Source organism: Cetorhinus maximus, chromosome 1 (genome assembly GCF_964194155.1).
Source record: "Cetorhinus maximus chromosome 1, sCetMax3.hap1.1, whole genome shotgun sequence".
NCBI classification, from domain to species: Eukaryota; Metazoa; Chordata; class Chondrichthyes; order Lamniformes; family Cetorhinidae; genus Cetorhinus; species Cetorhinus maximus.
In genome coordinates, this window is record NC_135879.1 from 74,098,588 (window position 1) to 74,115,174 (window position 16,587).

The following is a 16,587-nucleotide window of genomic DNA, read 5'->3' on the forward strand; positions in this document are numbered from 1 at the left end:
TTGAACCTTTTACAGTGTATATGTACATAGTTCTTGTAGTTAATAAATACATACAGTTAACCTACTTAAGACTGCAAAGCCTTTATTAAGACCTACCAAACGGTATCCAACACCCTACAACACTAACCAACAGTCCTTAAAGGGCAGCTTGAGAAACACTGCTACTCACAAAAGTGCTGAGGGCCACTGGAGTGCCCATGCTCCCCAACCCCCATCCCCCCCACTCCCCACCCTCCTTACTTGTCCCACACTCCACAAAGTTGGCCCACCCTTCCTAAACCAAGTAGCCTACTGGCGCATCATGGAAGCTGAACAATTTCCTGGCCATTTTTGCACCTCACACTATTGGTGACCTGCTGTGGGGCATCTGCAGCTCAACAAAGGCCCTCAAATGAGGCCCAAACCAAAAAATTGTTTTGACCTCCTGATACCAACCATATTTTGGTAGCACAGTTACTGAAATGACTTCATGCCCTTTTCAAGAGTGAATCAAATATCACCTCAATCAGCATGAGATATCAAGCTTGGGCCACGATAAATTGTTTGTTTAAAGAGGAGCCCTGGGGAAACCTCCTTCTTCTTCTTAGGCAATCCCTCAGGATCAAGGATAACTTGCTTCCACTCCAGTGCGATAGGTTCTGAGAAGATGTGTGATCTGCAGACTCTGCCACATGCGGGACAGGTGATGCTTGAAGGGTTGGGCAGAAGGGCTGTTTGGAGGTTTGTGTACTCTCTCCAAAACCTCGACTTCACCTCTGCACATTCCCGACAAAGTCTCTTGATGTGCTTGGTGTCTTCCCGAATGAGTCTTCTCCATTTTGGTTGGTCACAAGCCAGGATATCCCACGAGTCGACAGGTCCGTTTGATCTCTTCAGGGGTACTTTGAGGGTGTCCCTAAAGCGTTTCTGTTGTCCTTCTGGGAGTTTTCTGCTACAACCCAGTTGCTTTCAGGAGTCTGGTGTCAGGCATATGAACAACATGAAAACAGAATTACCTGGAAAAACTCAGCAGGCCTGGCAGCATCGGCGGAGAAGAAAAGAATTGACGTTTCGAGTCCTCATGACCCTTCAACAGAACTGAGTAATATTGGGAGAGGGGTGAAATATAAGCTGGTTTAAGGTGGGGGGGAGTTGGGGGTGGAACAACATGTCCTGTCCAGCAAAGCTGGTTTTGAATGATTAGCACCTCGATGTTGGCAAGTTGTGTTGGGAGAGGATGCTGTTGTTGGACTGCCTTTCTTGCCACTGGATTTGGAGGATCTTTTGAAGTGGTACGTCTCCAGTGCTTTGAATGCTTGCTGTAGGTTGTCCAAGCCTCCGAAGCATATAGGAATGCAGAGGGACCTAGCAACACATTAATACCCATTGCCTCACTTGAAGATTTCTGTGCACCAGAAGAACCTGACACTGGATAGCAAACAAGGACATAAATAACTGTTATAAAAAAAACACAAAATATCTCTTCCTATTTTCCTGTGAAGTTATATTATATTCAACATTTAAACCACTGACAATAAGTATATGTGTCACCTCTAATATTAAATATTTATTACAGTAAATGGCCAATGTCCTGCAGTGTTTCTTGTAGTGAACCAACAGGTACTTACTTTATAATTATATGGTTTTATACCATGAAACACCCAAAATGAGGCCATTGATTTAAACTGGTTCAAAAGTTAATTTCTGCTTTTTTCTGATTATAAGGCATTGTGGGATTTTTACTGTCTGTTGCACTTTGTGTTCTGTAAATGTTCACTTGTTTCTGTGTAAGTCAAATCAGTGGCCTTGATTAAGGGCGGAATCGTCCCAGATTTGTACTAATTGCTGCAGCCGGCAAGTAAAATGGCGATTTACCCACCTGCAATGATGGTGGGTTTGCACGCCATATAGTCCCAAAAGCACCACATTATTTATGCATTCCAGGGAAACATGCCATTTCTGTGTCAAGCAGGCTCTCATTCACCCGCCTGCCATCACCTTGCCACTTCATCATGCCGGGTGCCATATTTAGAGCCCAGCACGTGCATACATTTCAGTGCTTCCAGCCCACAACAGCTGCAGGGAAGATGTCCATGAAAGGCAAAAAGACTGCAGCCCCCATGTTCAGCGGCGTGACACAGGAATGCCTTTTGGTTGCCGTGGAGTCCCGCCGGGATGTCCTCTATCCCCACTCTGGCCGCAAGATGGGCAGCCAGGTGACCAACCATGCTTGGGAGGCAGTGGCAGTGGTGGCCAGTGCCAACGTCCTTCAAAAGAGGACAGCCACCCAGTGCCGCAAGAGGATAAATGATTTCCTCCATTCCGCCAGGATAAGTCACTCTTCTCATCACTCTCAACTCACACCCTCACAGACCCACCACACATCCACAGAGACCTCACTCACTGCCAGTTCATGGGACATCACCATTCACTCTCTCACACACGCCTTCATTATCCTCATCCCATCCATGGGACCATTCACAACCCACACATGCCAGGCATACTTATCATCTGGCCTGGCAGGTGTCCTGCTTACACTCTCTCCAAATCTATTCATGCAGGACAAGCTGGCACACAACAAGAGGGAGTGATCACAGACTGGAGGAGGAATGGTTGAAATCAAGGGCTTCACGGACCTTGAAAACAGAACCATCCAGCTGGCCGACGATGATCTGGGCTGGTCCTGTGCTGACGGTGAGGTCAGCGGTGTTCTACCAAGTGAGGATCCAGCAGTCCAACATCCATCAGACAACCATGCTGTGAGTGATGATGTTCATTGGTCACTGCCATGAACTAATTATCTCCCCTTGCCTCTGCAGGCACATCCGGGAAACAGCCGACAGAGCTCATGACCAGGACCTCCAATCAAACCCCAAAGAAACCTCTGAAGAGCAAACTGGAAGCACCCTCTTTGAAGTCCCATCACAGCGCTCACCCACACCCTCCCCCAGCACAGAGAAACACACCCCAGTGGGACCTAGCTTTAGAGTAGCATCGGTATCACAATCTGGTGAGCACATTGCACTGTCTGATCCACAACAGGTGGCGGCAGGGACTTCCCAGGTCCCCGGCATTTGGAAGACTGCTGGAGGCCAGAAATTTGCTGAGTCTGAATCAGATGACGAGCCTCTGGACTTGGTCATGTCACAGTTGCTGGAGCTGCAAAGGCAAACTCAGGAACATCAGAAAGGGATGTCTGCTGCACTCCTCAGATTGCAAGGCACACTGGAGGACTCTATCTACCTTCACTCTGAGGTGATAGCACCAACATGCCAACACACCAAGGTCAACACTGATAGAATGGCAGCCACCGTGGAGATCTTGGTCCAGGACATTGGGCCTGTACTGCTGCATGGGCTCAACTCCATCGCTGATGCCATAGTTGGCCTCCAACTGTGTGTACATGACAGGGGTGCCAAGCAGCTCGATCTGGCTCCAGCTATCCCTTCTCCTCAAGGCGTCAGCATGGGGCCCTTGGGCATCCGTAGGGAGAAGGATCAGCAGGTGCACACCCCGGGGCCATCCACCCAGGTGACTCCGGGAGTGTCCGGCCCATCCAAATCCCCTCTTCCTGTGACCTCAGCAACTCTAGTTCCACAGGCCAAGGAGTGTGCCACTGCCACACAGCAGGACCCCGAAAGCAGGCCGAGGCCCTCCAAGTCTTGGTCCACCAGAGGACGCCCGCCAAGGTCATCACAGATGGGGCGTCGCAGTCAGCAGGCTGCCTCCACCTCCACTGGAGGTGTCCGGGGAGCACCAAGACATAGTGGCAGGGTTAGGAAAGTTAAGAAAAATTGGTTGCACAGCCTGGGCATGGGTGCTAATCACTTGTACATACTGTTCACTATTGCCAATAAACTCCCAAGAATGTTGCCTTGCCTATGGCTCCTTGTACTGATGAGCAGTGTTCGTGTCACTCAGAGGTGAAACCTTTCTCAAGTAGTCAGCATGGGGCCCTCGGGCATCCATAGGGGGGAGGATCAGCAGGCACACACCCCGGGGTATGCACAAAATAAAGGCAGGTGTCTCAGTCCCTGTGCTCTGTGCAGCCTTCATACCACAGTGATGGTCCAGCCTCACACTCCCTGGACACATTACTGATGCCTGCACTTCAACGGTGCTTGTCATTGCTGCCAGAATGTAGTGGGCAGGCACCACAGAGTTCTATCATTCTCTCTGTGTGCTCTCAGCACCTCTTAAGGTAGGGCTGGCCCCCATCTCTTCAGCATCTGTGACCAGTGCCGCTATGTTCCTGAAGGGTTCAGGCGCTGAAGGCTGACAAAGGATCAGGTGTATTTAAAGCTTCATGGCTGCATGTCTATGATATGACCCTGATCACAGAGCACAAGCGAGCTGCCCTCAGCCAGACAGGAGTCATATATTCTTACAGACTATGTGAAGATCAATAGAGTGTCCTCACTGCATGTCATCATCATCCTCCTCCAATCATGCAACTATTAGGGCCTCCACTGCGTCTCCATGACAGGAGCATTATCACAGAGGGTATTCACTCTGCCATAAGCCAGACTGGAGTGAAACGTTCACAGGCACAATGTGAGGATCTATGGGGTCTCCTCACTGCATGTCATCATCACCCTCCACAAATCTAGCAACTATGAGGGCCTCCCGAGCGTGCTTGCCTCATCTAGCCATTGCGAGGGCCTCATTCCCATCATCATTCCCTTCAAGGACTTCCTCGCCCTTATCCCCGTCGGCGTCCTCCTCATCCAAGGAGACCTCCAGGTCCTCCATCTCCTCCTCAGCCGGCTCGTCTCCCCATTGCAGCGCCAGGTTGTAAACCATGCAGTAGGCGATGATGATGCACGACACCCTCTGTGGACTGTATTGCAGGGCTCCACCAGACCGGTCCAGACAGCAGAACCTCATTTTCAGCATCCCAATGGTCTGCTCCATCAAGTTGTGAGCTGCAGCATGAGCCTCATTATACCGTTGCTCTGCTGCAGTCTGAGGCTGTAGCACGGGTGTCATCAGCCACATCCTCTGCGGGTAGCCCTTGTCCCTACAGCCTCTTTGGACCCTGGAAAACTTCAGGGATCTGAGGATGTAGGAGTCGTGCACATTACCTGGAAACAGTGCAGACACTTGCAGGGTCCATTTCTGGTGGTCACACACCAGCTGCACATTCAGCAAGCAGAACCCCTTGTGGTTGACATAGTTCATCATGTGTTGCGATGGGGATCTGAGCGCCACGTGACCTGAGATTTGGGCAAATCCAATCGCTCATGCAAACTGGCTGTCCTAGTCCCGGGTGAAGTGCACAAAGTTGTGTGCCCTTGCAAAGATGGTATCCATGGCCTCATGGATGCATTTGTGGATGGAGGCTTGTGATATCCCACAGAGGTCACCTGTGGAGCCCTGAAAAGAGCCACTGGCATAGAAATTGAGCGCCGCAGAGACTTACATGGCCACTGGCAGTGGATGCTCTCCATGTCCCCGTGATGCCAAATCCTGCAGTAGCTTGCAGATGTGACTGACCAGTTCCCTAGACATGCGCTGTCTTCGGCGACACTGGTTCTCGGTCATCTGGTTGTCGCTAGGCGCCGACCAGCAATTGCTCGCTGTGGCTCTTCGGCAATGTGTGCGGAAGCCCCAGCTGCCCCTTCTTCCTGAGGTTGCTGCTCCTGACTCTAGGCAGCCAGGAGTCTCAGTTGCTACCTCCTCCATCGTCTTCGCTTTCTGTAGGCCATCAAGCATACAGCTAGATCACCAGGCTCCATGATCCTGATGTATTCCTCCTGCAGGATGAAAGAGAGAAACACGTGGTTAGCATGGGTGTACTAAGAACCTGTCCTGGTTAAGTGTGAAGGCCCCTTAATGCTTCCTGGAGCGTGCTGGCCACCAATTGGATGGCCAGAGATTAGGACGCTGCAAGGCTGCCCAAAACTCCACCTTCCTCTGCCTACTCCACCTGACTGATTGGCAGCAGCTTTGCCCATTGGACTGCATGCTGTGCTCTCAGCTCAGGCACAGGCAATCTCCTAACCTGCACTGCAAGGCTGCATTGTTAGCTTGAACCATGGGGGAGACTGGTCCAAACCGGGATGATGACATTGCAAGGGGCTGTGAGTGTCTCCACCAGTGACTGCTCCATGGCCAGCTTCAGCAAGGAGACTGTACAACGTATGCAGTCGTCCAACTGTTCAGCAGTCCACTGAAATGGGTAGAAGCATGAAACAGAGGGAAAGGAAGAGGTCATGGGTGTTGGAGAGGATCAGGGAGAGCAGATGGAAGAGGTGAGATGGCAGAGGAGGGGGAACGAAAGAGAAAATAGGGAAAATGGAAGGATCAACAGTGAGAGGACAGCAGGTGACTATTGACTCAATGAGAGGGCAGCTGGTGATAAGTGTCTCAATCAGAGGGCAGCTGGTGATTAGTGTCTCAATCAGAGGGCAGCTGGTGATAAGTGTCTCAATAAGAGGGCAGCTGGTGATTAGTGACTCAGTCAGAGGGCAGCTGCTGATTAGTGGCTCAGTGAAAGGGCAGCTGGTGATTAGTCACTTGATGAGAGGGCAGCTGGTGATTAGTAACTTGATGAGAGGGCAGCTGGTGATTAGTGACTGAGTGAAAGGGCGCTGGTGATTAGTGACTCAGTTAAAGGGCAGCTGGTGATTAGTGACTTGATGAGACGGCAGCTGGTGATAAGTGACTTGATGAGAGGGCAGCTGGTGATCAGTGACTCAGTGAGAGGGCAGCTGGTGATTAGTGACTCAGTGAGAGGGCAGCTGGTGATTAGTGACTCGGTGAGAGTGCAGCTGGTGATTAGTAACTCAGTGAGGGGGCAGCTGGTGATTAGTGACTGAGTGAGAGGGCAGCTGGTGATTAGTGACACAGTGAGAGGGCAGCTGGTGATTAGTGACTCAGTGTGAGGGCAGCTGGTGATTAGTGACTCAGTGAGAGGGCAGCTGCTGATTAGTGACTCAGTGAGAGGGCAGCTGCTGATTAGTGACTCAGTGTGAGGGCATTTGGTGATTAGTGACTCAATCAGAGGGCAGCTGGTGATCAGTGACTCAGTGCGAGGGCAGCTGGTGATTAGTGACTCAGTGAGAGGGCAGCTGTTGATTAGTGACTCAGTGAGAGGGCAGCTAGTGATTAGTGACTCAGTGAGAGGGCAGCTGGTGATTAGTGACTGAGTGAGAGGGCAGCTGGTGTTTAGTGACTCGATGTGAGGGCAGCTGATGATTAGTGACTCAGTGAGATGGCAGCTAGTGATTAGTGACTAAATCAGGGATCAGCTGCTGATTAGTGACTCAATCAGAGGGCAGCTGGTGATTAATGACTCAGTGAGAGGGCAGCTGGTGATTAGTGACTCAGTGAGAGGGCAGCTGTTGATTAGTGACTCAGTGAGAGGGCAGCTAGTGATTAGTGACTCAGTGAGAGGGCAGCTGGTGATTAGTAACTCAGTGAGAGGGCAGCTGGTGATTAGTGACTCAATGAAAGGGCAGCTGGTAATTAATGACTCAGTGAGAGGGCAGCTGGTGATTAGTGACTCAATGAAAGGGCAGCTGGTGATTAGTGACTCAGTGAGAGGGCAGCTGGTGATTAGTGACTCAATGAAAGGGCAGCTGGTGATTAGTAACTCAGTGAGAGGGCAGCTGGTGCTTAGTAACTCAGTGAGAGGGCAGCTGGTGATTAGTGACTCAATGAAAGGGCAGCTGGTAATTAATGACTCAGTGAGAGGGCAGCTGGTGATTAGTGACTCAATGAAAGGGCAGCTGGTGATTAGTGACTTGATGAGACGGCAGCTGGTAATTAGTGACTCAGTGAAAGGGCAGCTGGTGATTAGTGACTCAGTGAGAGGGCAGCTGCTGATTAGTGACTCGGTGAGAGTGCAGCTGGTGATTAGTGACTCAATCAGAGGGCAGCTGGTGATCAGTGACAGTGCGAGGGCAGCTGGTGATTAGTGACTCAGTGAGAGGGCAGCTGGTGATTAGTGACTTGATGAGAGGGCAGCTGGTAATTAGTGACTCAGTGAGAGGGCAGCTGGTGATTAGTGACTCAGTGAGAGGGCAGCTGCTGATTAGTGACTCGGTGAGAGTGCAGCTGGTGATTAGTGACTCAATCAGAGGGCAGCTGGTGATCAGTGACTCAGTGCGAGGGCAGCTGGTGATTAGTGACTCAGTGCGAGGGCAGCTGGTGATTAGTGACTCAGTGAGAGGGCAGCTGGTGATTAGTGACTCAGTGAGAGGGCAGCTGGTGATTAGTGACTCAGTGAGAGGGCAGCTGGTGATTAGTGACTCAGTGTGAGGGCAGCTGGTGATTAGTGACTCAGTGAGAGGGCAGCTGCTGATTAGTGACTCAGTGAAAGGGCAGCCGGTGATTAGTGACTCAGTGAGAGGGCAGCTGGTGATTAGTGACTCAGTGAAAGGGCAGCTGGTGATCAGTGACTCGATGTGAGGGCAGCTGGTGATTAGTGACTCAGTGCGAGGGCAGCTGGTGATTAGTGACTCAGTGAGAGGGCAGCTGGTGATTAGTGACTCAACCAGAGGGCAGCTGGTGATTAGTGACTCGGTGAGCGGGCAGCTGGTTATTAGTGACTCAATGTGAGGGCAGCAGGTGATTAGTGACTCAGTGTGAGGGCAGCTGGTGATTTGTCACTGAATTACAGGGCAGCTGATGATTCGTGACTCAATATCGTGAAAGTATAATAATTTTCATAATGTTATTGTGATTTTTTGTAAAGTTAGGTTAATAGTGGGGTTTGGATTAGTTTCCCGTGTTGTGTGTGTGTGGTGTATATAATTGAACTGGAGGTAGCTGGTCTAAAGCTTTTGAGTTATCAAAAGGGAAGCTAGGTTTGAAATGCTAAATACGTAAATATGGCTGAAGTTTTGGAATGTGAGGTGTGAGGAACATTTGCATTTTTAGATAAATTTGGTTAGTTTTAAGTTCAAACTGATGGCAAGCCATAAGAAGCTAGGCCAAACCATGTGTTTATTTTTTCCCAAAGGTTACTGATAATATGAATGCTATGAAAGATTTATATTATGAGAAAAGTAAAGTTGCAAACCCATATTGGAACAATGGAATTTACATTAAAAAGGGAGAAGCATGTATAAAGGAGATGAGACTATGTGTAAGGAGAAGGAATTCTAAGATCTAACACAAGTGTGAAAAGCCCCCAGCCTCTGGGCGTCAAGTTGTTGCCTACAGGAACCGAAGATTAGATACCTGATTTTCTTACCAATACTTCTAATTTAACTTATTCTTATGGATTTCAAAGATGAGTTTGACATTTTTCTTGAGGTGGTCCTGTCATGTAATATTATGTCATGCAATGTTAACTCAACACCAACTGGTATTGCAATACCTATGGAACATTGAGGCAACTTTTTTTATACATATAAAAGATAATATGCATTAATTTATACAAAATTCCTCAAAACACTTCACATAATAAATAATTTTTGAATCACAGTTATTATTTTCTTCTTTATTCTTTCATGGGATGTGGGCATCACTGGCAAGGCCAGCATTTATTGCCCATCCCTAATTGCCCTTGAACTGAACATTTCAGAAGGCAGTTAAGAGTCAACCACATTGCTGTGGGTCTGGAGTCACATGTAGGCCAGACTGGGTAAGGATGGCAGGTTTCCTTCCCTAAAGGACATTAGTGAACTAGATGGGTCTTTACAACAATCAATGATAGTTTCATGGTCACCATTACTGAGACTAGATTTATATTATTCTTATATAAACAAAGACAGCTGCCATTCCCCACCAGCAAAGTTCCTTTTCTTTTATATTAGCTGAAGGAGTAATGTTAGCCAGGATACCAAAAGACCTCCAGATTTTGCTTTAGACAATGTCGTGGAATAGTTTTCATCTATCTGAACAATTAGATCAGATAGCCAAAGCCTCATCTCATCCAAAATGCAGCTCTTCCAATAGTGCAGCACCTCCCTTCTACTCCACTGCTGTACTGATCAGCAATTTTTTTTCATTCTTTCATGTGACAAGAGTGTTGCAGACAGGACCAGCACTTGTTATCAGCTCAGACATTGGTAATACAATTTAATGCACAACCTTCAGAGGTGAGACTGCTAAACTGAGCCCAGCTAACTAAAGGAAATATAAAGCAAAAATTAAAATTCTAGCACTTATTTCATCTGTCGAGGGTAATGCTGTATTAAGTCATGTTATCAAATATTCATCAATTTAAATAAATTGCAGCTCACATTGATCTTAAGTTTTTTTTGTAACCTTCATTAAAGATATATCAGCAAAGTGGTAGCGAGCTTACATTCCATATTCTGACCTTTCAATGTGTGGAGAAATGACAAATTGTGGAGCACGGAGAAATGGGAAAGAGTAGAGTTGATTATAATTTGCTGTTCCTAGGGCAGTTTTGTAGATTTCTGGAAGGTGCCGTCATATTATCTGGTACACTTTTCATCATGTGTCAAATAATGGAGTGCATCAGATGTTGCTGTAATCTGATCTGATGGGGACCAACTGTTTTGCTGTAGCTAATACAGTCTTTATAAAGCACCTCCTAATGCAACACTGATTACACTGCCCACTTCCATCACTATGGAGTGGGAAGAGGCAAAGCTCCAAATACATGTTAAATTGGGGCACCATTTGTCAGTCTTAGACTCAAGTCTATTTCAGCCAATTGAGAAAAGCTGATGGGTAAACTCCTTCAATAATATCAGTATATGTACCATCAGAATTTGTCTAATGAAGCAAAATACATGTTTAGAAAGTGCTTTTCCAGCTGCTATTAGGCACCCAGTTCCAGGTACAAAGTAGAACTTTTCGGAGGTCATCTGGCTTGTACAAAATTCAGTACTAATCGGGCAGCTTTGCTTTTCATATTTTGATGTCATCATGCCATCATTATTGTTTACTTATTGAATCAATACTCCAAGATAAAAGCAGCATAAAACTGGAATTACAATAACAATTTTGTATTTATAACAACAACTTTAGATAGTACCTTTTAATATAATAAAACATCCCAAGTGCTTCACAAGAGCAAACATTGACATCAAGCTACATAGTGTGTTGTAGCAATGGACTGAAAGCTTGGTCAAAGGTATAGGTTTTAAGAAGCATTTAAAGGCGAAAAGAGAGGTGGAGAGGTTTAGGGAGGGAAATCCGGAGTTTAGGGCCTTGACAGTTAAAGATATGGCTGCCGTTGCTGGTTTAATTAAAATTGGGGCTGTTGAAGACACCAGAATTAGAGGAGCGCAGGTAACTTGGAGGGGCTAGAGGAGATAGTAAGGGGTGAGCCCATGGAGGGATTTGAAAATAAGGATGAGAATTTTAAAATCGAGGCTTTGCTTAACCTGGAGCCAGTGTAGGTCACCAAACAGAGGGTGATGGACAAATGGGACTTGGTGTAAGTTAGGACATAGGCAGAGAGCTTTGGATGACTTCAAGTTTGCAGAGGGTAGAACTGACAGGAATAGTCAAGTCCAGAGGTAACAAAGGCATGGATGAGGGTTTCAGTGTCAAATGAGCTGAGGCAGGAACAGAGCCAGGCAATGTTAGACACATAGACTCATAGACGTCTACAGCACAGAAGGATGCCATTTGGCCCATCGTGTCCGCACCGGTCAACAAAGATCTGACTACGCCAATCCCATTTTCCAGCGCTTGGCCCATAGCCCTGCAGTATGGCAACGCAAGTGAATTATTGAGGTGGAAACAGGTGGTCTTAGTGATAGCACAGATATGTGGTCAAAAGTCCATGTTGGGTTCAAATATGCCTGATTCAGCTTCAGATAGTTGCCGGAGAAAGGGATAAGGTTGACGGCTAGCGAATAGAGTTAAGACTGGGACCGAAAACAATGGTTTTGGTTTTCCCAATATTTAACTGGAGGAAATTTCAGTGCATCCAGTGCTGGATATCAAACAACTTAGAGACAGTAAAGTGTCAAGAGAGATGGTGGTAAAGTAGAGCTGGATGTCATCAGCGTACATGGCAAAATTGTTAAATCTCTGCAATTTTTTCAGCATAATATTGTATTAATATTAGTCTTATTAGCATAATATTTGTATTACATTTATTAATTTCAAAGTGCAATTTAAAGTTTGCTGGATTTTTCTTGAACACACATTATAAAATACTTTAGCAGACAGGTTCTTTCACTAACCAAGAATTGGCAGCAGGTTATTGACAGATTAAGCTGTAATTGCATGTTGCTCCTGAATGAACATATCTCCTTTCAAATACAGGATTTGGTCACCGAGCTTAAGGAGAAATTGTCTGACCATTTCAAAGAAGTAATGGTAGGTTTGATGTATCCACCAGCCTTCTTTGACGCTCATGAACTGAGACATGCCATGAAGGTACAGTATAAACGCTCTGTTACATTTTCATGAAATGAAAACATGAAAAGATTGTTGTTTTATGATGTCTTAAAAATAAATAATTTATTTAGCACCATATTTATGGTGGAATGGGTTGTCTAATTGTTCGTTCATTGGATCTCTCAGTTAGAAGGCAGGCTAGTAACAAGATCATATAGAATAACAGAACTGTCTTTGCTTTTTAATGACAATGTTTACATTTGCAATTAAAACTTTTCCAATATTAAAAGCATTTATATCCTTTTGGTATTTTCCTATTGCATTTGTTGATTAAAAGTTTTGTACTCACCCAGGCAATTATTCCACTCCTAAATTTGCATACTGTTTTGAGGCCTGATAGATCTGACAGTGTGTGGCTGTGTGGTGGGGAGGTGGGAGTACTGGAAAATTATACATTTCCATGTTAGACAAAAGAGGTCTAGGGATCCAGCCTTGGATTTTAGGGTTGAGATTTGACTTCATAAACCCCTTAACTTTAGAGCCTCTAGAACCAAACAATAATCCTTAATGGGCTTGCTGTCTTCCTTCATAACCGTGCTCAGCCACAACTGAAGTACCTCATTTAGTAAATAAAGTAACCTAGTGACCAAAACTAATCAAAATGAATGCAGGCAAGCTCACCTAGCAATCAAAGCTGGGATTCAAATGTGCGCTTCTCCGAAGGGACCCAAGAGTTGAATCCTGAGAGCTCATGGCCTGCGTGAAACGGTAAAGATTTCAAGTTATTGAACTTATCACACCAATGAATATTTATATCAAACATAGACTTATCTAACTAGGAGACGTCATCCAAAGTTGAATGAAGTTTGAATGAGAAGGGGTGACAGAGATACCTACTTATGTTCTTTACACTCTGCAACATAGGGAAGAATTTTCTCCCCATCTGGGGAGTTGGGCGGGAGCAGGTGTGGGCAAACGCACAGCCGATCACCGCCCGTGATCACCTGGGCACTGCCATTTTGCGTGGGCGGGCCAATTAAGGCCCACCCAGTGTGACGCACACCCGGAAGCACTGTGCACTCCCTGTGTGGGTGAGGGGAGTAGGCTGAGTCATGGCCTGCACTCTTTCGCGCAGTGTGATTTTTAAAAATTTTAATAAAGAGAAAAAAAGTGTTTAAGACATGTCCCCTCATGTGACAGTGTCACATGAGCTGGGACAAGTCAATTAACTTTAATTTAAAAATTTATTTAATTTATAAACCCCTCATGAAACCTCATCCCGCCCGTGGATGAGGTTTCATGATAAATGCAAAGGCCTCCTGGGCTCTTCGCCTGCCCACCAACCTTAAGGTTAATTAGTTTTTAAATGGCCTTAGTAGGCCTTTGACAGTTCAGCGGGTGCGCAGCGGAGTCCACTACGCGCCCGCCAAATTGAGGATCAGAATGATTACCGGTGACGTCGGGACACACGCCCAACATCACCCTGTGTCATCTTATGCATCGGCGAGCAGGGCCCACCCCCGCATGCCAACCCGAAGATTCTGCCCATAGGGTAATTTTCCAACTTTGCACTCCCAACAGGGAGCTTTGCCTGCTGTCAGTGTATATCAGAAATTCAGGTGCTGCCACACTTGATCACCAACTATTAATTTAAATTGTTGGTATATGAAAGCCCAAATTTTTGTCATGTCATGAGTAGTAAAGCCATGTCATACTTTTTAAAAATTGGACACAAACAGGCTGTTGAGGTGGCTGCCGCAAATCAATTGACTTTTGGCATTTGGACTGCAGATAGTATCAAGTCTCTGGCAAATACCTAATTAAACATGGATGCAGGTGTACTTCACAGCGATTTGTAGAATTCACACATCTCATTGTTTAAGGAGGGGCCACACAAAAAACTATGGAGTTTCCAGATTGCGTGCCTCCATGTTTCAAACTAGGCAAAAGGGAAGATTGAAACTCAATGGCCGCTATCAACTTCCCATTGTAAATCAATGGCCTCCTCCTTCCAGGCTGGATGGGATGGGCCTCAGATATGTTAACCCAGTGGTCATGTGATCAAAGCTGGTTTCAAGGACTGCACCCTTATTACCCCGGGACTAAACAGATCCCTCAGAACTATCAGCCAGCCGGATAACCAGACTCTAAAACTAGCTACAAGTCATCAAGTAGCCAATGTGCTTAGCCTGTTCCAGTTTCAAAGTTCACCTGAAAATAAACCTCCTAGATATTCAACTACAACATAGGTCGCAACTGCTGTGAGCCCTTCTCTTTACAAGACCTTCACTTCAACTTTAAATCTTGGAATCCATTCAAGACACCACAGACCTGCTGGTTGGAGACGGGAAATCGTAAATCAGAGGCAGAATTAACTGTAATCTGTAAAATTGTGCTATCCTTATCTGTAACCAATCTTTGTGAGGAGGAGGGTGGTGGCATGGTGTGTGTATGTGCTTATGCATGAGACCGAATGTGTGACATTATGTTAATTCAAGGTAAGTGTGTGAGTAAATAACCTTTTTTAAAAAAAACTCACAAGAGCTTGCTGCTGAAATTTTTAATTGGAATACACACTCCAGAGGTAAGAAAAGACACACCTCTTTCCATACAAAACATACTGATTATGGGCAGAAACAGAGCAGGTACATTCTGTCTGTGATAGTTATGTGGTCCCAATGGCTGTGGCTAGAGGTATGGTCCAAAAATTACCTCTTATAAGGAAGAACTGATAGTATTTTAACTTGTGTGATATGCTATTAGCCCACATTTCACTTCTATACTCTTTTGAGTTATCAACAGTCACAGATTGCAACTCTTTGAGTACAATCACAGTTCTTGGTTTTCCAGGAGTGGGACATGAACCCACAACCCTCTGATTCAAAGGTGAGGGTGCTATGAACTGAGCCACAGCTGACACCTCTTCTCACTTTTATATAGGAACAACCTAAGTTAAAAGGCAACTAGATACACCAGGCCACCATGTGTCTATAATCACATGCTGTCAACCAGCTCACTTGAAATTAGATACCTCTTTCAGCTGCCAGTTAATAAGTTAGAATTCAATTGCCCCAAATTTTCCACAGAGTGCAGCATAAAAGGAGTGGGAGAGGTGTCAGCTGTGGCTCAGTTCATAGCACCCTCGCCTTTGAATCAGAGGGTTGTGGGTTCATGTCCCACTCCCGGAAACCAAGAACTGTGATTGTACTCGAATGAGTTGCAATCTGTGACTGTTGATAACTCGAAAGAGTTCCAGTCCAAACAGCAAATTTTTTTGCGGTGTCAGCTGTGGCTCAGTCCATAGCACCCTCGCCTTTGAATCAGAGGGTTGTGGGTTCATGTCCCACTCCCGGAAAACCAAGAACTGTGATTGTACTCAAAGAGTTGCAATCTGTGACTGTTGATAACTCAAAAGAGTATAAAAGGAGTGGGAGAGGACAGAAAGGGTGTGGGGTAGGATCAGAAAATGTCAGGTCTCTGCCCTGAAGGTAATATACAGGAAATCTTCACTGCGTGTTGGGGCAGACAAAATTTCCATTTGCCTCATGGATGGCCTTACATTTAGAAGGAGTCAAGATGTCTTCATGCTCAGGATTTCCCTTTGCTCCTGCTGCCTCTGTCACAGGTAGTCTGGACACCAGTAGGATTCCCACATAGAGGTAAATGGAATGATTTAAGTGAGGCCCACAGGATGTTCCAGGCAATGACCACGGCCTGGAATATTCCATGTAGTCACCATAAAATCACCCCTCTTATAATGGGAGCAAATCTCCATTGATCTTGCGATTTTAAATTTATCTCCTTCCAAAGTAGCTGTTAGCACACATTTTACATACCTTCCAAAGGGGTAATCAAGATGTGCTCATTCTGATATATGTACCCACCCTTATTTATGACAATTTCAGGATCCATGAAAGTTTACATAGTCAGTACCTTCACACAATGGTCGAATGTGATTGCTGCCCTGCCACACTAACCAGAATGGGATCTCAGATTTTAAAAAATATATCTTATATGAATACATAACCTTAACACTTCAATGGTTGTTAATTGTTTAGCAGAGCACAGATACTTCACCACAGGAGGACTTAGGTCACCCTTGTGCATTTTCTAGCAAGCAGCCAGCTACAAATCAGTTGCCTGTTCTCTTAATCAGGGAATAGAATGTACCCTTGCAGGATGTTAAGTTACAGCAGAAAATCAGAGCCCATCTGCTGTGCTGTATGGATTGAAAATGTATGATTAGTTATCGCTTTTGGAAAAGCAAGTAACCATGCATTCTAGCCCTGTACAGCAGCTGAACGGTGATTTGATAAGCTATTTCACATT

At 45.9% G+C, this 16,587-nt stretch overlaps 1 protein-coding gene across 1 annotated transcript in view; it reads left to right on the plus strand.

The window, feature by feature from the left end:
• LOC144682725 (annexin A10-like) overlaps positions 1 to 16,587 on the plus strand; it is an 84,424-nt gene that overhangs the window by 31,820 nt on the left and 36,017 nt on the right. The window contains exon 3 of the mRNA XM_078545803.1: positions 12,184 to 12,297. Coding sequence (XP_078401929.1) covers positions 12,184 to 12,297 — 114 coding nt within the window. The remainder of the gene's footprint in view (positions 1 to 12,183; positions 12,298 to 16,587) is intronic.